At 34.8% G+C, this 25960-nt stretch overlaps 1 protein-coding gene across 5 annotated transcripts; it reads left to right on the top strand.

Moving 5' to 3' along the window:
- Window positions 1-9730: 9730 nt before the first annotated feature.
- On the top strand, window positions 9731-24437 carry LOC101405114 (UDP-glucuronosyltransferase 2B31-like). Of its 5 annotated transcripts, none has more exons than XM_004419127.3 (6): window positions 9731-10472; window positions 12087-12235; window positions 17865-17996; window positions 19980-20067; window positions 20658-20877; window positions 24158-24437. In XM_004419127.3, the coding sequence occupies exons 1-6, from the start codon at window positions 9749-9751 to the stop codon at window positions 24435-24437; spliced, it is 1593 nt and encodes a 530-aa protein (XP_004419184.2). In that variant the 5' UTR covers window positions 9731-9748. The 5 variants fall into 5 exon arrangements, with proteins under 5 accessions (XP_004419184.2, XP_087290839.1, XP_087290838.1 ...); XM_087434713.1 differs by having other exon boundaries at window positions 9749-10220; XM_087434715.1 differs by having other exon boundaries at window positions 9752-10476; window positions 12091-12235.
- The last annotated feature ends 1523 nt before the right edge of the window (window positions 24438-25960 follow it).

The following is a 25960-nucleotide window of genomic DNA, read 5'->3' as shown; positions in this document are numbered from 1 at the left end:
ATCTTCAATACAGGCAGCGAGCTGCTGGAACTCTCTCCAGGGTGAGAGGTGCTGGCAAGCACAATTTTTTGCATTCTGCGCCACTGGAGGGCACAGGAGAGAGCAGCATCCAGATGCTGTTACCAGCTTGTTAAGGCTGCCCCAGTAGGCCTTGGGTCCTTTGTCCACACCAGCTGCAGCCAACCCATAAGGGCAGCCCCAGCAAGGCAAGCCCTGGGACTCACTACGTCAGCAACCACTCTGGCTCCAGCCATTCCACACGGGTGGCCTTGGGCAGGGAAGCTCTGAGAACCACCCAGCCCACACCTGCTCTGATTCAGCTGTTCCCCAATGGTGGCCCCAGTATGATGAACCCTGCAAACCACCCAGCCCATGCTCACCCCAGCTTAAGCCATCCCCAGGTGCAGCACTGGTGCAGGGTGCCTCTAACACCCCAGACTATGCCCTATCCAGTTCCAGGCATCCCACAGAGCAGACCAGGCATGGCTCTCCCCAGGAAACACCTGGTGTGTGCCCAATGGTAGCCCAGCCAGTCTGCCAAGATGGCTCAGGAGCAGTGCTCCAAGAGTCTTCCAGCATGTACCCACTTCAGCTCCAGCTGGCATGTCAAGGTAGCCTAGACTCAGCATGCTTCAGGAATTCCCTGGCCTATGACCTTGCCAGCTCCAGCCTGCTTGTCAAAGCCATCAGGCAAATAAAGTCTACATAGAGGACACTCCAACACAGGGCCACTCCTTCAACACTAGGAGAGGTAGCTCTTTCACTTAATATATAGAAACAATCATAGAAACTCAAACAAAATGAAGAGACAAAGAAATATGTTCCAAAAGAAGAACAAAATAAAACCCTCGAAAAAATCCTGAAGAGATGCAGATAAGTAATTTACCTGATAAAGAGTTTAAAGCAATGGTCATAAAAATCGTCACCAAACTCAGGAGAATATTTAAGGAGCACACTGAGAACTTCAATAAAGAGTTAGAAAGCACAAGAGAGAAAAAAACAGAGCTGAAGAGTACAATAACTAAAATGAAAAATACACCAGGAGGAATCAACACCAGGTTAGATGATACAGAATAATGGATCAGCAATCTGAAAGACAAAATAGTGGAAATCACCCTAGAAGACAGCAGAAAGAAAAAAAAAATTAAAAATGGGGATAGCTTAAGGGGCCATCCTGGTGGCGCAAGTGGTTGGGTGCGTGTGCTCTGCTGCAGCAGCCCGGGATTCACAGGTTTCGATCCTGGGTGCGCACCAATGAACAGCTTGTCTAGCCATGCTGTGACAGCAACCCATGTAAAGTAGAGGAAGATGGGCACAGATAGTATCTCAGGGCTGATCTTCCTCACACATAAATAAACGGAGATAGCTTAAGGAATCTCTGACACAACATCCAGCATACTAATATTTGCCTTATAGGTGTCTCAGAAAGAGAAGAGAGAGAGAAAGAGAAAGAAAATGTATTTGAAGAATTAATGGCTGAAAACTTACTGAACCTGTGGAAGGAAACAGACATCAAGGTCCGGGAAGCACAGAGAGTCCCAAATAAGATAAACTCATGGAGATCAACACTAAAACATATGATAATTAAAATGGCAACAGTTAAAGAGAAAATCTCAAAGGCAGCAAGAGAAAAAGAAGAATTCACATGCAAGGGAATCACCATTAGAGTATAAGCTGATTTTTCAGTCAAAAGATTGGCAGTATTTAATTAAAGTGCTGAAAGGAAAAAACTTACAACCAAGAATACTCGACCCAGAAATGTTATTATTCAAAATTGAAGGGGAAATAAAGAGTTCCCAGAAAGGAAAAACTAAAGGAGATCATTACCACTAAGCCAGTCTTACAATAAATGTTACAAGGTCTTCTTTAAGGAAGGCCATAACTAGAAATAAGAAAATATATGAGAGAAAAAAATCTTGATGGTAAAGGCAAGTATTTAGTAAAGACAATGGATCAGGAACTTAAAATGATATTATGAACATTAAAAGACAAAACTAATAAAATTAACTATAATTAGAAAAAGTAATTGAGGGATACCCAATATAAAAAGATGTAAAATACAATCTCAAAAACTTAAAATGTGGGAGAATAAAAATGTAGTGAGTTTAGAATGCATTCAATCTTAAGCAATTACCATCAGAAAATACACTGCTTTATATACAGGTTCATATACAGGAACTTCATGGTAATCACAACCAGAAACCTATAATCCATCCCCAAAAAATAAATAAATGAATAGAAAGAAACACAAACATAACAATCAAAAAATGCATCAAACCACAAGAGAAGACCAAGTCAAAAAGAAAGGGACAGAGTACTACAAAGACAAGTGGAAATAAACTAATAAATGGGAATCAGTAAACACCTATGAAAAATTACCTTAAATGTAAATGGAATAAATAATCCAATCCAAACACATGGGGTGGTAGAATGGATAGAAAAACAAGAACTTTCTATATGCTGCATCTAAGAACTCACCTTGGATCTAAAGACACATATAGAAGGAAAGTGAAGAGATGGAAAATGATATTCTGTGCAAATGGAAATGAAAAGAAAGCTGGAGCGGCAATACACATATCAGAAAAAATACACTTTAAAACATTGACTGTAATAAAGGACAAAGAAAGAAATTACATAATAATTTGGGGCCAATCCAAGAAGAAATGTAACATTCGTAAATGTTTATGAATCCACATAGGAGTACCTAAATATTTAAAGCAAATGTTAACAAATAAAAGGGGAGAAATTGATAGCAACACAATAATAGTAGGGGATTTTAACACCCTACTTACATCAATGGATACATACATCATCCAGACAGGAAGTCAACAAGGAAACAGTGGCCTTAAATGAAATATCAGACCACATGGACTTAATAGATATATACAGAACATTCCATCAAAAAGCAGCAGAATAAACATCTTTCTCAGGTTAACATAGAACATTCTTGAAGATAGGCCATATGTTGGGAAATCAAACAAGCCTCAATAAGTGTAAGAAGATTGGAATCATATCAAGCATCTTTTCTGACCACAGTGGTATGAAACTAGAAATTAACTACAAGAAAACAAGCTGGAAAAATCACAAATATGTGGAGACTAAACAAATGATACTAAACAACCATTGAATCAATGAAGAAATCAAAGGAGAGATCAAAAATTACCTGGAGACAAATGAAAATGAAAACACAACATACCAAAAGTTATGTGATGCAGCAAAAGCTGTACTAATAGAGAAGTTTATAGCAATACAAGACTTAATAAACACGAAAACTTTGGAATAAACAATATTACATTATACTTAAAGGAACTAGAATAAGAAGATCAAACAAAGCCCAAAGTCAGTAGAAGGAAGAAAATAACAAAAGAGTAGAAGTAAATGAAATAGAGACTAAATAACTATAGAAAGGATCAATGAAACTAAGAGCTGGTTCTTTGAAATTATAAACAGAATTGACAAACACTTAGCCAGACACACTAAGAAAAAGAGAGAGAAGATTCAAATAAATAAAATCAGAAGTGTAAGAGGAGAAATTTACAGCCGATGCCGAAGAAATACAAAGGATTACAAGAGAATACTATGAAAAGCTACCTTACACCAAACAGGATAACCCAGAAGAAATGAGTAAATTCTTAGAATCAAACAACCTTCCAAACCTGAATCAAAAAGAAATAGAGAACATGAATAGACCAATCACAAGTAAAGAGATGAAATGGTAATAAAAATCTTCCAAGAAATAAAAGTCCAGGACCAGATGGCTTCTCTGGTGAATGCTATCAAAGATTGAAAGAAGATTTAATACCTATCCTTCTCAAACTCTTCCAAGAAATTGAAGAGGGTGGGAGAGGGTGGGACCCTTCCCAACTCATTTTACATGGCCAACATTACCATGATACCAAAACCAGACTAAGACAACACAAAAAAGGAAAATTACAGACCAGTATCACTGATGAACATAGATGCAAAAATCTTAAACACAATATTAGAAAATTGAATACGACAATACATTAAAAGGATCATACACCTCAATCAAGTGGGATTTATTCCAGGGATGCAGAGATGGTTCAAATTCACAAATCAATCAATGTGGTACACCATGTTAATGAAATGAATAATAAATATCATATAATCATCTCAATAGACAGAGAGGAAGCATTTGACAAGATCCAATATCGGTTTATGATAAAGAAAAATTCCCAATAAAATGGATCTAGAAATAAAATACTTCAACATAATAAAGGTCTTATAAGACAAACCCATATGATAGTTATACTCAATGGTGAAAAACTGAACATTATTCTTCTGAGAACAAGAACAAGACAAGGATACACACTGTTGTGACTCTTATTCAGTATAGTACTCGAATTTTTAGCCTGAGTAATTAGGCAAGAAAGGACAATAAAATTTATCAAAATTGGAAAGGAAGAAGGAAAAGTGTCACTATTTGCAAAAGATATGATTCTATATATAGAAAACCCTAAAGAATCCACCAAAAATCTATTAGAATAAAGGAACGAATAGAGGAGTGTCAAGTAGAAAATCAACGTACAAAAATCCGTTGCATTTCTATACACTAACAAAATGAACTAGCATAAAAAGAAATAAAGAATACAATTCCATTTACAATCCAAACAAAGAAAATAAAATACCTAGGAATAAATTTAACCAAGGAAGTGAAAGACATATACACTGAAAATTATAAGCCATTGTTGAAAGAAATCAAAGACATAAAGAAATGGAAAGGTATTCCATGCTCATGGATTGGAAGATTAAACATAGTTAAAATGTCCATTATACCAAAAGCAGTCTACAAATTAATGCAATCCCAATCAGAATCCTAATGACATTACTCATGGAAATAGAACAAAGAAACACAAAATTCGTATTGAACAACAAAAATCTCAAATAGACAGAGCAATCCTGGGGGGAAAAAGCTGGAGATATCACACTCCATACAAAGCTAAAGTAAGCAAAACAGCATGGTACTGGCACGTAATCAGACACACAGATCAATGGCACAGAATTGAAGATCCAGAAATAACACCACACATCTATGGATGGCTAATCTTCGACAGGAGCAAAGAGCATGCAATGGAGAAAAGAAAGTCTCTGCAATAAACGGGAAAACTGGATGGCCGCATGCAAAAAAAAAGAAAGTAGACCATAATCTTACATCATACGCAAAAAATTAACTCAAAAATAATTAAAAACTTGAATGTAAGACATAAAACCATAAAAATTCTAGAAGAAAACATAGACAGTACAGTCTTCAACATTGGTCTTAGTGGTATCTTTTCAAATACCACGTTTCCTCAGGCCAAGGCAGCAAAAGAAAAAATAAAGAAATGGGACTAGATCAGACTAAAAATCTTATGCACAGGAAAGGAAATCATCAACAAATTGAAAAGACATCCCACTAACTGGGAGAAATTATTTGCAAATCATATATCCAATAAAGAGTTAATTTCCAAAATATATAAAGTTATACAACTCAACAACAAAAAATGAACAACTCAATCAAAAAATAGGCCAAGGATATGCATACACATTTTTCCAAAGATATACAGATGGCCAAAAGGCACCTGAAAAGATGTTCAATGTCACTAATTACTAGGGAAATGCAAATCAAAACTATAATGATATATCACTTCACACCTGTCAGAATGGCTATAACTAACAAGACAAGAAATAACAAGTGTGAGAATGTGGAGAAAAGGTAACCATCATCTATTGTTGGTGGGAATGTAAATTAGTGCAGAAACGACGGAAAATTATATGAAGGCTCCTGAAAAAATTAAAAATAGAACTACATATGATCCATAAATTCCACTTCTAGGTATTTATCCCAAAGAAATGAAAACATTAACTTGCCTTCGAATATATATGTACCTGTAAGTTAATTGCAACATTATTACAATAGGCAAAATATGGAAGCTACCAAAGTGTCCATCAATAGATGAATGGATAAAGATGTGATATATATAAACAACGAATATTATTCAGCCTAAAAAAGAGCAAAATCTTGCCATTTGCAACAACATCGATGGAAAAGTGTATTGTTCTGGATGAAATAAGTCAGATAAAGAAAGACAATTACTATATGACTTCACTAATTTTTGGCATCTAAACAACAAAAGAAATGAACAACAGCAAAAAAAAAAAAAAACAGAAATAGGCTCATAGAGACAGAAAACAAGTTCTTGGTTGCCAAAAGGGAGGAGGGTTTGGGGAAGGTGAAAAAGGCGAAGTGGAATAAGACATACAGACTTCTAGTTATAAAATAAGTCATAGGGATATAATGAGCAGTATAAGGAATATAGTCAATAACATTGTATTAACTTTGTATGATAAAAGATGCTAAATAGACTCATCATGCTGATCATTTAATAATAAATACAAATATCCAATCACTGTCATGTAAACCTGAACTAATATGATATTCTATATTAATTAATAAAAAATGACTAGGTACATGTGTGTGGCGATGGATTGTAATTAATATTTGGGTGGTGAACATGATGTAATCTATGCAGAAATAGAAGTATAATGATGTACACCTGAAATTTATATGTTATAAACCAATGTTACCGCAAAGAAAAAAAAGAAAGAAAAACTCCGGTACTGTTTGATGTACACAAGATAAATGATTAAATAAACTAAAACAGAAAGAGCAAATCTGAATACGACTACAAAAAAAAAAGAGAGATTGAGTTAGCAATCAAAAAACATCCTAAAAAGAAAATCTCAAGGCAAAAAGACTTCACTGATGAATTTCACCAGACTTGATATCAGTTCTTGAAAAATATTCTCCAAAAAAATAGAAAAGGAGGCAACACTTGCCAAGGTATTCAATAAGGCTATGATATTAAAACACACAAAGACACCACAAGAAAAGAAAATTACGGACCACTATCGCCAATGAATGTAGACACAAAAGTCCTCAGCAATATGATAACAAATCAAAATCAGGAATATGTAAAAGGGATTATACACCAAGAAAAACTTGAATTTATCCCAGGTATGCAAAGCTGGTCTAACAACTAAAAAATCATTAATATAATACACCATTATCAATAAAATGAGGGTCAAAAACTACATCATCATTTCAGTAAATGCAGAAAAATCATTTGACAAAATCCAATACCCTTCGGTACAAAAATACTCAATAAACTAAGAATACTGGGAAACGTCCTCAAATGGATAAAAAGTACCTACAAAAAGCACACAGCTGATGTCATACTTAATGGTGAAACCAATTTTTTTTTTCCTAAGATAAGGAACAAGATGAGGAGGTCCACTCTCATCATTTTTATTCAATATTTTTTTGGAGGTTCAAGCCGAGACATTTGGCAAGAACATAAAATAAAGAAATCCACATTGGAAAGGAAGACATAAAATATCTCTGTTGGCATACGAAATGATTATATGTAGAGAAAATATTTAGGAATTCACTAGAAAATACACAATATAAAATTGCAATAAACAATCCAAAATTAAAGTAAGAAAACAATCCCACCACAGTCATATGTCACTTAATAACAGGGATACATTCTGAGAAATGCGTTGTTGGGCATTTTCATCGTTGTACAAACATCATAGAGAACACTTGCACAAACCAGGATGGTATAGGCTAGTATGTAGACTAAGGCTGTATGATGTTAACCTTACGGGATCACCATTGTATATGCAGTCTGTTGTTGGCTGAAATGTTGATATGCAGTGCATGGCTGTACAATAGCACCAAAAGAACAAAATGTTGAGGAACAAATTTAACAGGAAAATTGCAAAACTTATGCTGTGGAAACTACAAAGCATTGTGGAAATGTATTTAAAAAGACCTAAATAAAAGGAAAGACATCTCATATTCTAGGATTAAAACGCTTAATATAGTTGTAATGGAAATTCTCCATGAATTGATACACAGATTCAACACAATCTCCCTCATAATCCCAACTGAATTCTTTGCATGAATTGACAAACAAATCCTAAAATTTACATAGATACTCAAGAGAGCTAAAAATAGTCAAGCAATCTTGAAAAAAAGAACAAAATTGGAGGAATTATACTAAGTGATTTCAAAGCCAACTACAAACTACAGTAATCAAGGGAGTGTGATACAGGCATGCAGATAAGCATATAAATCAGTAAAATAGATATTAAAATCCAGAAATATATGACACATTGGTGGTCAATTGATTTTTGACAAAGAAATGAACATTCTTAAATAAATGCTTCTGGAGAAACTGATTATCCAAGTGTAACAGAATGAAGTTGGACTGCCGATCTCAAACCATATGGGAACAGTCTTCAAAATGGATCAAAAAACCTAAATTTAACAATTGAATTATAATACTTTTAAGGAAAACCGTAAGTAAAACTGTGATATTGGATTTGGCAATGGTTTCTTAGATACGACATCAAGATCACAGCAACCAAATGAAAAACAGAGAAACTGAACTTCTTCATAGTTAAAACTTTTGTTCTATAAAGGACACCATCAAGAAAGAAGACAACCAGTATTATTGAAGAAAACATTTAGGAATCATATATCTCATAACGGATTTATATCAAAAATATACTTTTAAAAGCTCTTATAATTGAATAATATGAAGGTGAATACTGCGATTAAAAAATTAAGAAAGCTTCTGAATAGATATTTCTCCAAAGAAGATATATAAATGTTGAACAAGCATAGGCACAGGTGTTGAACATTATTTGTGTCAAGGAAAGATAACTCAAACCACAATGAGAGTATAACTTCACTCCTGCTAGCATACCTATAATTACAGAGACAAAGAACAACAAAGTGTTGGAAAGGATAGAGAGATTTTGGAACCACTATATGTTGCTAGTGGGAATAAAAAATGGTTCAGTCACTTTGGAAATATCCTAAAAGGTGAAACATCAGTTACTATATGATCTAGCAATTCTACTTCTAGGTACATGTGCAAGAGAAAGAAAAACATGTCGACTCAAAACTTTTACATGAATGTTAATAAACAACATTATTCATATTAGTCAAAAAATGCAAAAAAAAATGTCAATCAACTGATGAATGAATAATCAAAATATGGGATATCCGTACTATTGAATTATTTGCGAATGAAACGGAATGAGGCCCGGACATGTTACAATACGGATGAACATTTAAAACATTATGCTAAATGAAAGAAGCCAGTCACAGAAGATCATATATTGCATGATTCCATTTCCAGAAAATGCTCACACTAGGCAAATCTAAAGACAGAAACTAGATTAATGGTTGGATGGGGCTTGGGGAGGCAGAGATCAGGGAGTTCCATCTAAAGGGTAAAATTTCTTCATAGGTGATGACAATTCTCTTAAACTGATTGTTGTGGTGGTTGCACAATTCTGTGACTATGCTATGAACTATTGAATTGTACACTTTAAAGTTCAAGAAGACTGCAGACACAGTTGCCTCTAACTTGTCACTGTTCTTGACACTCTTCCAAATAACAGATGACTTACACATACAATGGCTTCACCTCTTACGGGATGATAGCACTATTAATCTTGAAACAGACATTAAACACATTTGTACATAAATGTGGTCATCTACTTTTCGTTTATTCCACTTGCTAACCAAATTCTCTGACTGGTCATATAATATATTTACATTGAGGTGTGGCAGTTATATTTTAACTTCCTGATGATTTCTCCTTGAGTATAAGCATAAGCAGCAGTAGAAAGGATCAGCAATTTGAAAAGAAGCAGAGCATTCACCAAGATGTCTATGAAATGGATTTCAGTCCTGCTGCTGCTACAGCTGGGTTGTTACTTTAGCCCTGGAAGTGGCAGAAAGGTGCTGGTGTGGCCCACAGAATATAGCCATTGGATAAGTATGAAGACAATCCTGGAAGAACTTGTCCAGAGAGGTCATGAAGTGAGTGTTCTGACATCTTCAGCTTCCATTCTTGTTGATCCCAACAAACCATCTGCTATTAAATTTGAGATTTACCCTACATCTTTATCAAAACATGATTTTGAGGTTTTGATCCGAAAAGTGATCAACAAATGGATCTATCATACGCCAAAACATATAGTGTGGACATATTTTCCGGTAGTGCAAGAACTCTTCTGGGAATATTCTGATTATATTCAAAAGCTCTGTAAAGATGCAGTTTTGAACAAGAAACTTATAACAAAACTACAGGAATCAAGGTTTGATCTCATTCTCTCAGACCCCATTGGACCCTGTGGTGAGCTCCTGGCTGAGATACTGAAAACACCTTTAGTGTACAGTCTCCGCTTCACTCCAGGCCATAACATTGAAAAGTACAGTGGAGGACTCCCATTCCCTCCATCCTATGTACCTGTTGTTATGTCAGAATTAAGTGATCAAATGACATTCATGGAGAGGGTAAAAAATATGATATATGTGCTTTATTGTGACTTTTGGTTCCAAATATTTAATGAGAAGAGGTGGGATCAGTTTTACACCGAAGTACTAGGTAAGTCATGTTTTTTAGTGGGTAGCTTGAAATCCTAACTTTTCTAGTGCCTTGGAAGGTGAGTTTGTATAAAGTCAGAGGGATTTGTCTTTCATAAGTAAAACGTTTAGATAAAAATACAAAATGATCTCTCAAACTCACAAATATTATGGAAACGCTTAAACTATAGGGTCAGTTAGAACCCTGGGCCCCATCATAGTACAGGACACTCCAGGAAATCATAGACTAAAAATTAAAGAACTAAGAGTTCGTTGAGTAACCACATATCCACTCTTGTTTATTTGTCTGTTTGTAATAGGCTTTCTTGCATAGAGGAGTTTTAGGTTCACAACAATATTGAGTAGAGATTTTCCATATACACCCTGACCCCATTCACACCTTGTTTCCCTTATTATCAACATCCACCACCAGAGAACTATATTTGTTACAATTGATGAAACTATATTGACACACCATTATCATCCAAAGTCCATATTTTATATTAAGGTTCTCTTGGTGTTGTACATTCTATGAATTTGAACAGTTATGTTGTCATATGTCCACCATTACAATATGATACAGCGTAGTTTCACTACCCTAAAAATCCTCTGTGCTCTGCCTATTCAGCCTACACATCAATTTTAGTATCATTTTTTTCCGTTTTCAATAAAAGTCATTAGAGATTTCACTAAATATCTTGATCAAAGAAGACACATAGATTGATGAGTTATGTATTTCCAATACAACAGTTTAGGGAGCCTTGAGGAAATTGCTTCTCCTTGTTTGGTTTAGATTCTTTTAAAAAATTAACTATTTTGCCATATTACCTGAAAGATTCCTTCACAAATGAAAGATATAATGGCTCTCTCTCAGACACATGAAACTATAATTTGCGTTTCTAATGATCACGTTTTCCTTCACAAGGGACTTACAAATCATCTGTTTTAAAGGCCCAAAATATTGTCAAGAGGTGGACATACAAGTTACTAGTCTACATTTTTTAAAAACAATGTCTCTCTATTAAAGATAAAACGAGCCAAATTTAAGGGTGAGCACATCTATTTCCAATATTTATTAATAATTTCTAGCTGTTTTTGCAAAAACATTTATTCAATATGCAAATATTATTATGCTCCTAAGATGAAACAAATGCAAGAGTAGCCATACTTTCCAAAAACTTACAGTTTACCTGGAAAATATAGGATCAAAGGAATAGCTTGCTAAATTGCAGAAACTTGACTGAGTACTATAGGGAGAGGTGTTTCCATGGATATGGTAGAGTTGATTGATTGAGCAGTTAAAATCGTTTACATTTGCATCAATTACTGTTGCAGCTTTACAGAGTAAACAAATGCATATTTAATTCTTTAGTGGCTTAGTTTTAAAAATTGTTTATGATTGTGAATGCACTGATATGATGTTAGAGATGAAAGTCTCTTACACTTTCTCATTTATATATAAATAACATATATAAAATGTATATTATATATATACACACACATATTTGTATCATGAAACCACAGATACTTTTAAACAGCTTTGGTGTCTTTCCAAGCTCCCTTCAGAAAATTACCTGGTATTTTCACTTTACAATACTCTCATTTCCTCTACGTTTCTTTGCTTTTTTCTCTTCAGGAAGACCCACTACATTATCTGAGTTAATGAGGAAAGCTGAAATGTGGCTCATTCGAAACTATTGGGATTTTGAATTTCCTCGCCCATTGTTACCACATTTCAAATATATTGGAGGATATCACTGCAAACCTGCCAAACCCCTGCCTAAGGTGACCTGTTCCTGTTTGTTTGGCTTGTTTACTTTGCATTTCCAATAGAAATGATTCTGTGTTCTTCATTTAGAATGTTTTATTACAGTGAGAGAGATATGGGAAGCTGAGTAAAGTGACCTGCCAATTAGAAACTCATATATTCCAGTAGCACTAAAAGAATTTGAATTTCATTGTCATTACAGAACAAAGCATTATACTTGGAAGACTTTGGGAATAGGGTCAGTTAAATAAACACCTCATTATTCAACACATAAGAAATTATCAGTCACTCATTTAAAGAATATTCTTAAAGTGACTAGCATAGTCCACAGATAAGTGCTGGATACACAGAGAGGCGGTGTAGACACAATATAACACCCCCAACACCTAACATTCTACTTAGAAAGATGGAACATAAGCATGCAATTAAAACTGTGTGAAAAGTATAATAATAAGGAAGTACCACAAGACTAGAGAACATCCAGCGAGGATCATTGAACAACAATGATTAGGATCAGAAAGTATACTCTTTATATTGGGAGAGTTACATCATTATTTTCCACAGAGAAAAGAACAAATAATGAAATTAAAACAGAAGGAGTGAAAACACAAAGGATGTGTAGGGAGTTTCAAGGAGATATCCAGGAAACTTTTGGCTCTTTTATTTTGTTTTTCTTTTTTGTTTTTTTGGTTTTTTTTTTTTTCTTTGATAAGAGTCTACACTGAGCAATAAGGAAATATTCCAGTACAGAACGTAATAAATTGATTTTAAATTGGCAAGAATATGGGACAACAAGTCAGAATAATTCTGAAACAATTCCAGGCGGGAGGGTGACCAGATCTCTGCTGTAGAAAGTCCTGCTCTACCACTCCCAGCGTGGGGCAGCTGCTCCCTGGGGAACTCAGTCAGGTGATGATGACGGCTCTTCACAGCCAGTTACACATAGCACATTCTGCTAGGACATCCATTTTATAATATGATTCAGGGCAAAAGTTATCATACGTAAAACAACCAGAAATATGGTCACTCAAACAAATAATATATATGTATATTTCTGGATTATAGATAGGAATCTTAGGGCTATTTCATGGAAACTGCAAACAGTAATACCAGACTCAGGAATGACAGCAATTCTCCAGCATTTAAAGAGTGATTTGCAGGGAGCTTGGGACATATGGAAAATTATTATAAATTATTATAGTGCTGAGAGAAAAAAGATGTGAAGTCATCCCAATCATAACAAACTATTTCTTAGTACTCATAGCCAGAGAAACACAATACTAATGAGTAAACTAAAATAATTCTCCAGAAAATTTGAACGGAAAAAACACAAGTGATTTAGTAGAGTTACAATGATAAAGAATCAAAGGTGAGTCAAGATTCTGCTCTGTGGTCTCCTTCTAAGGATCTACATTAGTAACTAATAACAGTGTAAATTCAGAGTCTAGGTATAATACTTTCTAAGAGTATTTCCTCTACACTACTATGTACTGGCTCTATTTCGCTTCTTTTTTTTTTTTTAATTTTTTGTTTATTGGAGTAACATTGGTTTATAACATTGTAAAAATTTCAGGTGTACATCATTTTACTTCTATTTCTGCATAGATTACATCATGATCACCACCAAAATACTAATTACAACCCATCACCACACACATTACCGAATTATCCCTTTCACCCTCCTCCCTCCTCCCTTCCCCTCTGGTAACCACCAATCCAATCTCTTTCCCTATGTGTTTGTTTATTGTTGTTATTATCTACTACTTAATGAAGGAAATCATACGGTATTTGACCTTCTCCCTCTGACTTATTTCACTTTGCATTATACCCTCAATGTCCATCCATGTTGTCACAAATGGCTGGATTTCATCGTTTCTTATGGCTGAGTAGTATTCCATTGTGTATATATACCACAGCTTCTTTAACCATTCATCCCTTGATGAGCACTTAGGTTGCTTCCAAGTCTTGGCTATTGTGAATAACGCTGCAATGAACACAGGGGTGCATGTACCTTTACAAATTGGTATTTTCAAGTTCTTTGGCTAAATACCCAACAGTGGAATAGCTGGATCATATGGTAGTTCTATCCTTGATTTTTTGAGGAATCTCCATACTGTTTTCCATAGTGGCTGCACCAGTTTGCAATCCCACCAGCAGTGTATGAGAGTTCCCTTCTCTCCACATCCTCTCCAACACATGCTGTTTCCTGTCTTGTTAATTATAGCCATTCTGACGGGCGTGAGGTGATATCTCATTGTTGTTTTGATTTGCATTTCCCTGATAGTTAGTGATTTTGAATATCTTTTCATGTGTCTGTTGGCCATCTGTATATCTTTGGAGAAATGTCTGTTCAGGTCTTTTGCCCATTTTTTAATTGGGTTGTTAGTTTTTTGGTTGTTGAGATGCATGAGTTCTTCATATATTTTGGAGATTAAGCCCTTATCAGATGTATGGTTTGCAAATATCTTCTCCCAATTGTTAGGTTGTCTTTTCGTTCGGTTGACGGTTTCCTTTGCTGTGCAGAAGCTTTTTAGTTTGATGTAGTCCCATTTGTTTATTTTTTCTATTGTTTCTCTTGCCCGGACAGACATGGTGCTTGAAAATATGTTGCTAAAGCCAATGTCAAAGAGCGTACTGCCTATGTTTTCTTCTAGAAGTTTCATAGTTTCAGGTCTTACATTCAAGTCTTTAATCCATTGGGAGTTGATTTTTCTGTATGGTGTAAGGTAAGGGTCTACTTTCATTTTTTTGCATGTGGCTATCCAGTTTTCCCAACACCGTTTGTTGAAGAGACTTTCTTTTCCCCATTGTATGTTCTTGGCTCCTTTGTCAAAGATTAGCTCTCCATAGATGTGTGGGTTTATTTCTGGGCTTTCGATTCTATTCCATTGATCTGTGTGTCTGTTTTTGTGCCAGTACCATGCTGTTTGGTTACTATAGCTTTGTAGTATATTTTGAAATCAGGGAGTGTGATACCTCCACCTTTGTTCTTTTTTCTCAGGATTCCTTTAGCTATTCGGGGTCTTTTGTTGTTCCATATAAATTTTAGGATTCTTTGTTCTATTTCTGTGAAAAATGTTGTTGGAACTTTGATAGGGATTGCATTGAATCTATAGATGGCTTTAGGAAGTATAGACATCTTAACTATATTAATTCTTCCAAACCAGGAGCATGGAATATCTTTCCATTTCTTTGTGTCTTCTTCAATTTCTTTCAGAAATGTTTTATAGTTTTCAGTGTATAGATCTTTCACCTCTTTGGTTAAGTTTATTCCTAGGTATTTTATTCTTTTTGTTGCGATTGTAAATGGGATGGTATTCTTAATGTCTATTTCTGTTCCTTCGTTGTTAGTGTACAGAAATGCAACTGATTTTTGTATGTTGATTTTGTATCCTGCAACTTTACCATATTCGTTTATTACTTTTAAAAGTTTTCTGGTGGATTCTTTAGGGTTTTCTATATATAAAATCATGTCATCTGCAAATAGTGACAGTTTCACTTCTTCCTTTCCAATTTGGATCTCTTTTATTTCTTTCTCTTGCCTGATTGCTCTGGCTAGTACTTCCAATACTATGTTAAATAGGAGTGGTGACAGTGGGCATCCTTGTCTGGTTCCTGTTCTTAGAGGGATAGCTTTCAGTTTTCACCATTGAGGATGATATCAGCTGTGGGTTTCTCATATATGGCCTTAATTACGTTGAGGTACTTTCCTTCTATACCCATTTTATTCAGAGTTTTTATCATAAATGGATGTTGTATCTTGTCAAATGCTTTCTCTGCATCTATTGAGATGATCATGTGATTTTTATTCTTCACTTTATTAGTGTGGTGTATCACATTGATTGATTTGTGAATGTTAAACCATTCCTGCATACCTGGAATAAATCCCACTTGATCATGTATAATCTTTTTAACGTATTGTGTATGCGATTTGCTAGTATTTTGTTGAGGATTTTTCCATCGATGTTCATCAGTGATAATGGACTGTAATTTTCTTTTTTTGTGTTGTCCTTGCCTGGTTTTGGTATCAGGGTAATGTCAGCTTCGTAGAATGAGTTAGGGAGCTTCCCCCCCTCCTCAAATTTTTGGAAGAGTTTGAGAAGGATAGGTATTAAGTCTACTTTGAATGTTTGGTGGAATTCAGCAGGGAAGCCGTCTAGTCCTGGACTTTTATTTTTGGGGAGGTTTGTGATTACTGTTTCGATCTCTTTACTGGTGATTGATCTATTCAAATTCTCTACTTCTTCTTGACCAAGTTTTGGAAGGTTGTATGATTCTAAGAATTTATCCATTTCTTCCAGATTGTCGAATTGGTTCGCATATAGCTTTTCATAGTATTGTCTTATAATCTTTTGTATTTCTGAGGTGCCTGTTGTAACCTCTCCTCTTTCATTTCTGATTTTACTTATTTGTGCCTTCTCTCTTTTTTTCTTGGTGAGTCTAGCTAAAGGTTTGTCAATTTTGTTGATCTTTTCAAAGAACCAGCTCTTGGTTTTATTAATTTTTTCTATTGTTCTTTTGGTCTCTATTTCATTTATTTCTGCCCTGATTTTTATTATTTCCCTTCTTCTACTGAATTTGGGCTTTGTTTGTTCTTCTTTTTCCAGTTCCTTTAGGTGCATTGTTAGATTGTTTATTTGAGATTTTTCTTGTTAGTTGAGATAGGCCTGTATCGCTATAAACTTCCCTCTTAGGACCGCTTTTGCTGTATCCCATAAATTCTGGCATGAAGTATTTTCATTTTCATTTGTCTCCAGGTATTTTTTGATTTCTTCTTTGATTTCTTCATTAACCCAGTCGTTGTTTCTATTTCGCTTCTTGCTCATGCACACAGACACACACACAAGCACGTCTGCACAAATATACAAAATAAAGGAAATCAATCTCATATCAATTGTATCATTCCAAAGGAAATGAGGGATTAGATCTATTATAAACAGCCACTGAGGAAAACAGAATGGAAGTTCCTCAAAAAATTAAAAATAGAAGTACCAGAAGGTCCAGCAATTCCACTTCTGGGTATTTATCCGAAACAATTGACATTAGGATCCCGATGACATATATGCATATTCGTCTTCATAACAGCACTATTCACAAGAGTCAAATGTAGAAGAAATCCAAGTGTCAATTGACGGATGAATTAATTTAAAAAAATGTGGTATTTACACACAATGAAATATTACTCAACCTTAAAATGGAAGGAAATTCTAAAACACGCTACAGCATGGCTAAAACTTAAAGATGGTATGCTAAGTGAAATGGGCCACTCATGAAACAAACAATACTGTATGATTCACTTGAGTAACTTATCTAGACTGGTCAAATTCATAGAAAGGGAAAGTAGAATGACAGTTGTCAGGGAATTATTGTATAATGGGTATAGTTTCAATTTGCAAGATGAAAAGTTCTGGAGATTGGTTGTAGAACAATGAGAATGTATATACTACTGAATTGTACACTTAGGAATGGTTAAGATGATAAATTTTATGTTATGTATATTTTACCACAATTAAAAATAAACAGGCACTAGTCTAGTAGTTCCTGATAATAGATGATTTTTCTCTCCTGAGTTATTTGTAGCAATCCCCACAATAGTATTTGCTATGCTGCTGTTCTTTTGTGATGGAACAAATTATTTCTTCACAGGAAATGGAGGAGTTTGCCCAGAGCTCTGGAGAAAACGGTATTGTGGTGTTTACTCTGGGGTCAATGGTCAATAATATGACAGAAGATAGAGCCAATGTGATTGCATCAGCCCTTGCCCAGATTCCACAAAAGGTTAGATGAAGTATCTTATGGTGGCCACTATTTAATGCATCTTTCAAATTTTGAAAAGGGTCTGATTAGAAATTTCGTTCATGAAACGTAAACTACACTGTATTATGATAGGTCCAATTTATCTCAGATACAGTATAAAAATCAAAGTATATATTATATGGCAGTTGCCAACAGTGCAGAGGGTGTTTAGATTGACAATAACTTTGGCATTAACATTGAGATCAGAAATAAACATGTTTAAGAGGTACAGCATGAAGTGTGGTATTATAATGATATTGCGGGCACATACGGATATCGTCAGATTCTGCTCTGTCATTTGCTCCTTTCCCTTACATGATTCCTGAGAGCACTGTACTTGCTACCAATGTTCTCAGAAAGGAGTTAAATTTTAACAATAATATTAAGCAAGAAAAGATAACAGTCTGAAAGGCATCCTGCAGTTTAGGCTTGCCTGGTAATCCAGGCCTCTTTTACTTCCCCTCAATTTCAGAATAGGTCTGTTCAATGTGCTTTTCAGGGTGCTATACAGAGAAAGGATGGCCAAGGCTCACCAAGCTGCATCCACGTACCTATCCAGCCACTGTGATTTAGAGAGAGAGAAATACCTACCCTAAAAAAAGAAAGAAAGAACTGCTCTTGTGGTCTAGGCCCTGCTAAAGTCTGAAACAGGAAAACATAAGTGAAAGGGTGGAGGTGGGTCAGCCCTTAAGGTCTTTTATAAAATGTGGCCCTGCAAAGACTCTGCTTATAATCCATCTGAAAAATAACTCCTCCTGATTGAAGATGGAGAAGAGAATATAAAAAGGAGTCAACTAGAAGCAAGGCTAGCATGGGAAAGTTTCAGATGCCCCTTCTCCATAAAATATGGTAGTAAATTATTTCCAATATATGGAACATACCTGGAGTCTCCGGGTATTTTTGGACTAGTTTTTAGTCTCCTAACTTATATAGCTTCCTGCTTATTATTTATGCTACTTTGCTGAGAACTACAGTTACCTTAAGACTCACATTGAAATTAGATGTTAACTCTGGTAAATTAGAGTCTAGCTTATGAGGATTGCCTGGGAATTCCAAAACCTGTACCTAATTTTTGTACTGGACTTGGAAACGGCTTGGCTATAAGAAACCATATTAATCAATGGTGTCAATGTTTGAGTGCATCCCTAAAGGGTTAACAGTCAGTTGAATAAAATTTAGCATCATCATGATATTCAATTTTTTTTGACAGCTTTGCTGTTATTTATGAAATACCCAGAGGCTCTTCTTTTCAACATTTAAAGGATTGTCAAACCTAGCAATAGTGATAATACTGTGGATTCATGTAAAAAAATTTCTACATGAAATTTTTCATGGAAGTAATGATTAATAATTAGTAATTTACAAAAAGCTAAACATACCAAGAAGAAATTATTTATAATTAATTATAAATTATTTATAATCAGAATTATTTTGTTCTCACAAATAGCTGATTGCATACATTTCCCTTTCTGTAAATCAAAAGATGTAAAACTCTAATAAAATAACCTATGGAACAAGCTCATATAAGGAAGCTGCTTCTCCCAACACTCAAAAAGAAATAAGCAGGCTAATGTTAAATTTGGAAGCTGAGAGCTAGTATAATAAATAGCTAAATAAATTACTATATCATTAGTAATTTGCAATTTTTTTGCACTAGAATTATAATGACTACCTAAAAATATTTTACACACCTGAATTGGTCACTGAAAATGTCATTTGTCTAATCCAAGTGTGAAATATCATGATTGCATCCACACTTGATTGAATATAAAATAAGTACATGAAACATGAGTATTCATATTACATCAGTGTTTCAGTAGTTCTCGTTACTTAGCATCTCTTGTCCTCAATTCCTCAGCTGTCATACTGAATGGGTTTAACTAGATGCCTCTTAGTCTATTTAGATTCTAACGTGCTGTATCTTAAGTTTGACTCAGGGATGAGGTATTTTCTTTATTTTAACAGGTGATATGGAGATTTGATGGCAAGAAGCCAGAAACCTTAGGGCCAAATACTCGGCTCTATAAGTGGATCCCACAGAATGACCTTCTTGGTAAGACTCTGGGAAACAAACACTGAAATGAGAGAAACTCCAACCAGATGGTAATATTTCATGAAGAAACAAATTTATTGAACGTTTATTATTGGAAATCTGAAAAATAAAAGTTAACTTTCTTATATTTATTTCCCAGTCCTGGGGGAAAGGATAAGTGTAACTTTTCCTTCCTCTGATTCCTGCACCACCACCCTCAACTTCCTGCTGCCTTGAAACGCTACTGGCAGATTCAGTGACTTCACTATGTCATTAAGAGAATATATTCTAACGTATGCCCTCCCCCTGTTTTTCCTACACATTCATTTATAATCTAGCATGATGTCTTTCAGTATTGTCCACATGGCAATCTTTTATTCATTTTTCAAGTCTCACATCATACATCAATCTTCTATGTAGCCTTCACTTACATCTAGAGCAGATTTAGGTGCTTATTCCTTTGAGTTCTGAAAGATATTTCAATGTAGTCTCATGTGTATAGTAATCTGTTATCTAGAATGCAATGCCTCTTTCAGTGTCTTATATTGCCTTACTCTCATTTTATTCTAAGACTTATACTTAATAAGTTGCTGAAATTCACCCAATCCTAGGTCATCTGAAAACCAAAGCCTTCATAACTCACGGTGGAGCCAATGGCATCTATGAAGCCATCTACCACGGGATCCCTATGGTAGGCATTCCTTTGTTTTCGGATCAACCTGACAATATTGCTCGCATGAAGATCAAGGGAGCAGCTGTTAAACTGGACTTCCACACGATGTCAAGTACAGATTTGCTCAATGCAATGAAGACCGTCATTAATGACCCATCGTGAGTATCACAATTTTTTTAGTATGTGCTATTTACAGATAGGTTCTTTTGCCAGTGGCAAATATGAGTTAATTCCATTTTTATGAGGCTAATTATGAAACTACTGACATGATTTAACCATTCTTAAATACACTTTTATTTTCACCCAGACATTTTTTTTCAATGCTGTATTTTAACCTCATAGATTTAATGGGTAACCAACTGGTGCAACAATTTTCTCCTCAAATAATATAAAGTTTCATAGGTAATTGTAAGAAGGACACATTTTTAAAAGTATAATAGAACCAGAGAAGAAAATAATGATGAACTAGTAGAAATATAAATTCTTGCAAGTCAGTACCTAACATCTCTGAATCTATAAATCATTCTACATGAAAAATTGATTTTATTCTCATTATTTTAGCAGATTTATAATGAGATAAAATTTATTTACTTTAAAGTTATAAATTCAAATATATGTAGTATGTTTACAGAGCTATGAAATGATCAAAATAATATAAATTTAGGACATTTTTGTCACCACCAAAAGAAAGCTAACATGCCTTAGAAGTCACTTCCCATTCATCCCGGGCTAAGCAACTATTTTTGTGTGTGTGTGTGTGAAGAAGATCAGCCCTGATCTAACATCCATGCCAATTCTCTTTTTGCTGAGGAAGACCGGCCCTGAGCTAACGTCTATGGCCAATCCTCCTCCTTTTTTTTTTCCTTTTTTCTCCCCAAAGCCCCAGTAGTAGTTGTATGCCTACCAGTTGCTGTACGTGGGATGCCTCCTCAGCATGCTGGACAAGCGGTGTGTCAGCGCATGCCTTGTCTCCGGGCCCAGGCTGCCAGTAGCAGAGCACACGCACTTAACCGCTAAGCCACGGGGTCCACCCTGGCCAAGCAACTATTAATCAACTTTCTGTCTCTATAGATTAGCCCTTCTGGACATTTTTTATACACGGAATCATACAATATATGGTCTTTGGCAACTGGCTTCTTTCACACAGGATGATGTTTTGACTTTTTTCTTGTTGTGGCTTTTTTTCTATTGCTAAATATTATTTTGTGATAAAGACATAGCACATTTTATTTAGTCATTTATCAGTTCATAGATATTTTGATTGTTCCATGTTTAGCTATTATGAATATTGCTATATATGATTTCGTGTGAATATACATAAAGATGTCAATACTTACAGTATCTAAACAGACTAACTCATTTAAAGACAAAGACTGTCAGAATGGATTTAAAAACTATCTATGCTATTTATAAGATACCCTTAAATGGAAGAGTATAAGAAGATTGTAAATACATATGTAGGAAAATATTTATTTCAACCGTAACCCTAGAAAGATGTATGTAGCTGTACTAATATCAGACACAGTAGACCAGAAACATTACTAAAATAAAAGATAAATAATTTATAATGATAAATAAGTTAGTCTTTTACAACAATACAAATTATTAATTTGTAACACCTACTAATAAATTCTCTAAATAAACAAAGTAAAAGTAGAAAAAGAGAGAAAATGAAACATTCAAATCTATGGTCATAATAGGATGTTTTTAAAGACCTTTTTCTATAATACAGAAAAATATGACAAAATAAATAAGTACATGAAAGATTTGTATATATATATATATATACATAATATATGTATAATGATGATGAAAACACATTTTTCAACAGCATCTAGAATAGTGAATGAAATTGACCATGCTTGCTGGGGTAAAACTAAGACTTAGTATTTGAAAATTTTCAAATTATAATGAGCATATTATCTGACCAGACAAGAATTAAGTGAGAAATTATCAAAAAAAAATTTTAAAAAACCCTCTAAATTTGGAAAATTAAGCAATACATCTCTAAATAATTCAGTCAACAAAGAAATCATAATCATACATGCACTGTCTTCTCAGGAATTCTCTTCTAGGTATTATGCAAGAGAAATGTATAAATATGTAAACAAAAAGACATTTAGAAGAATATTTACATTAGCATTAGTATCAAAGGCCAAAATATTAATAACAATCCACATGCCCATTGATCACTATGAAGAGATAATCTGTGGTATTCTCTTACATTGCATACTCTACAGCAACGGAGTTCACCAACAATTGCTACAGAAAGGGGAAAAATTAATGAGTATTAGTATATGATTCCAATATATGAACCAGAAAAACTAATCTATGATGTTAAACGTAATGATAGCAGTTAATTTGTAGAAGGGATTAGTGGCTAAAAGGTCCAGGGAAATGGAGAGCTTCTAGTAGCTTGTGGGATCCTATATCAATATGTAGGTAGCAGATACATTGGTATATTCACTTCATGACAATTTTCTACCTGAATGATTTTGAGCGGTTCATTTAGGATATGTGCATTTTTCTTATATATTTATACTTAAATAAAAAATATTTTTTAAAAAATGTATTGTATTTAAAAATCTAGAAATCAAATAGAAAAAAAAATTAAAATATAGAATCAATTCCTAAGAGTACTACTAGTATGGTCAGGAAATGCCTCTCTGCGAAGTGACTCTGAAGCCAAAGCCTCCATCAGGGGATAGAATGAAGCCTTGGGGTGTCACAGGTAATGGCGCTCCAGGACAGGGACAGAGGGGATGGGAAGTGCAAAAGTGCTGAAGTGGGGACACATTTGGCAGCTTCAACAAACAGCTACGAGGCCAATGTGCCTACAACAGAGTGTGCTGGGGACAAAATGCTTGGAGAGGAGGTTGCCAGGGGTCTCTGCATGTAGGTCCGGAGGCCAAAGTGATGATTTAGAATTTATTCTGCATGGGATGAGATGCCAGACGGAAATTTTAAGCAGCAAATTGTCATAATCCGACACGTGTTTGAAAAAAATCATTCTGGCTACTGTATGGAAAATAGACAGTAGAGTTATGAAGAGAAGGGGAGAAGCACAGGGACTGGTTAGGATACATTTTACACAAGATGACAGAATTCCTCTTTAAAAACTTCAAGGGGATCATGTTAAAATTGCATTCATCCTCTGGCTGATAGTCCTTCAAATGGCTCCTATCATGTCCCCTGCTAGAAAAGATTTAACTTTCTCACCTTATCTTCATCTTCACTTTTAAAATATTTGCCATCAGAAAATTCCAGCGTAAAAACCAAACTATTTATGAAAACCCAATTAAAAATATACTTCTTCTGCACTTCTATGGTACTTATTTTGAAACATATGTATGACACTTCAAAAGACTTTCATGGGATTGATATGCGTAGGCAAATTAACTTCCTTTCAATGTTGCTATCTTTGCGTTTCTCCTTTAGATATAAAGAGAATGCTATGAAATTATCAAGAATTCAACATGATCAACCAGTGAAGCCTCTAGATCGAGCAGTCTTCTGGATCGAGTTTGTCATGCGCCACAAAGGAGCCAAACACCTTCGGCCAGCCTCCCATGACCTCACTTGGTTCCAGTACCACTCTTTGGATGTGCTTGGGTTCCTGCTGGCCTGTGTGGCAACTGCTATCTTTGTCATCACAAAATCTTGTGTGTTGTGTTTCCAGATGTTTGCTAAAACAGCAAAGAAGGAAAAGAGGGAGTAGTTGTATAGGAAGCCTGAAGCTGTTATGCCTCATAGCTGAGACTCCTCTAGTTAATTCCAGCAAGAAGAAGTTATGAGGTTTTGTCCTCTTGTGACAAAACAATCTTTCATAATTAGCTTCTCAGATCAAAATTTGTTTTCAAGTGATTTATACCTGTTTAAGAGTTAGAAATATATAATGCCGAAGAGAAAAAGGGGAAAAATAAAATAAAAATAAAAGTATAAGGGTATATTGAAATTTATTATTCTAATAAAAAAGTCATACCAAAAAAAATATTGAACTTATCTGTGTTTCAAACATTGTGCATAGACACAAGAACATTAAGTAATCTATTCACAATATAAATTTTGGTGGAAATAATTTAACCTCATGTTGGTGCAGATTTTGTAGTTTTATCTTTTGCTGAAGAAACTGTTCAACAGTTAGAATTGTGCAAAGTGATTCACCCTTCCATTTCCTTTTGGGACACCACTAGTGCTGCTTGGCTTTTATGTGCATCCAGCCTCAGCATCACTCCTTACCTAGAGACATGGCAAGATGTTTGCCTACATCCAATTTAACTCCTTTGCAAGTGGAATGTATACCAATTTAGAAATATAACAACTGCTACCTACTTCCTATTATACAATTGAGCTATTTAAGAAAGACTTTGGTTTTACTAGCTTATTCTCTTTACCTCACAGCCCTTTAAAAAGATTCACCTGGTTGCTTTCACTCTCATTTTAGCCTTTGATAATGGATGTAAGGTCCCAATTATAGGTTCGACAATATAGAGTCTGTTCTCTAAAGGAACTATTGAATTTTCATTCTCTCCAAATATGTGTGTACATATGTCCACTTCTTCAAAAAAAGGAACAACATCACTTAGCTACTTATAGATATGGTGAGCAGTTCAATGTATGTTTTGAAGGTAGTTTGAAATAATGATTCTTATTCTATATAACCATACTAGATTAGCATGTCTCATTCCTTCTCTTTTTCCTCAGAAGTCTGTTGTCTCATCCCTTCCATTGGTCTAATACAGAAACATTAAATCCATTAGCATGGAAAAAAATAAGAATACATTATCATTTTCCTAAACTAAGTTACACTATGACTGTCATAATCAATAATGATGCAAAGAATACAAAAATTATTTAAATTTTAGAAAAATAGGAAAATCGAACCACAAGGAGACTCACAGCCCTCCTAAGACATAAACATCAGGGAATCGCTTTAGGATCCAAGTGGTCCAGGTGAGAAAACACATCTATCTTTATTGGTCAAGAACTCCATCATCGAAGTCTCACAACAACCATTCTCCAGCATAAGCCATGGGTTTATTTTAAAAACACATTAAAACTTTGATGCTAAGCAATCTATAGGAAAAGTTCCTCACAGGTTTTTCCATATGACTGCTCTAGATAATTGCCACTTTTATTTTTTTTTTTTGTGAGGAAGATCGGCCTTGAGCTAACATCTACCAATCCTCCTCTTTTTACTGAGGAAGACTGGCTGTGGGCTAACATCCGTGCCCATCTTCT

The sequence above is a fragment of the Ceratotherium simum genome, chromosome 8 (genome assembly GCF_057802395.1).
Source record: "Ceratotherium simum simum isolate JZ-2026a chromosome 8, ASM5780239v1, whole genome shotgun sequence".
Classification (NCBI taxonomy): domain Eukaryota; kingdom Metazoa; phylum Chordata; class Mammalia; order Perissodactyla; family Rhinocerotidae; genus Ceratotherium; species Ceratotherium simum.
Note: the sequence above shows the minus strand (reverse complement) of the source record. Positions and strands in the feature narration are given on the sequence as shown.

Excerpts from the sequence above, each read along its gene's own strand:
- LOC101405114 (XM_004419127.3), top strand. The coding sequence starts at position 9,749 with ATGTCTATGAAATGGATTTCAGTCCTGCTGCTGCTACAGCTGGGTTGT. Across the intron at positions 20,068-20,657 it reads CCCACAGAATGACCTTCTTG|GTCATCTGAAAACCAAAGCC; the intron begins GTAAGACTCTGG and ends ACCCAATCCTAG. Across the intron at positions 20,878-24,157 it reads ACCGTCATTAATGACCCATC|ATATAAAGAGAATGCTATGA; the intron begins GTGAGTATCACA and ends TTTCTCCTTTAG.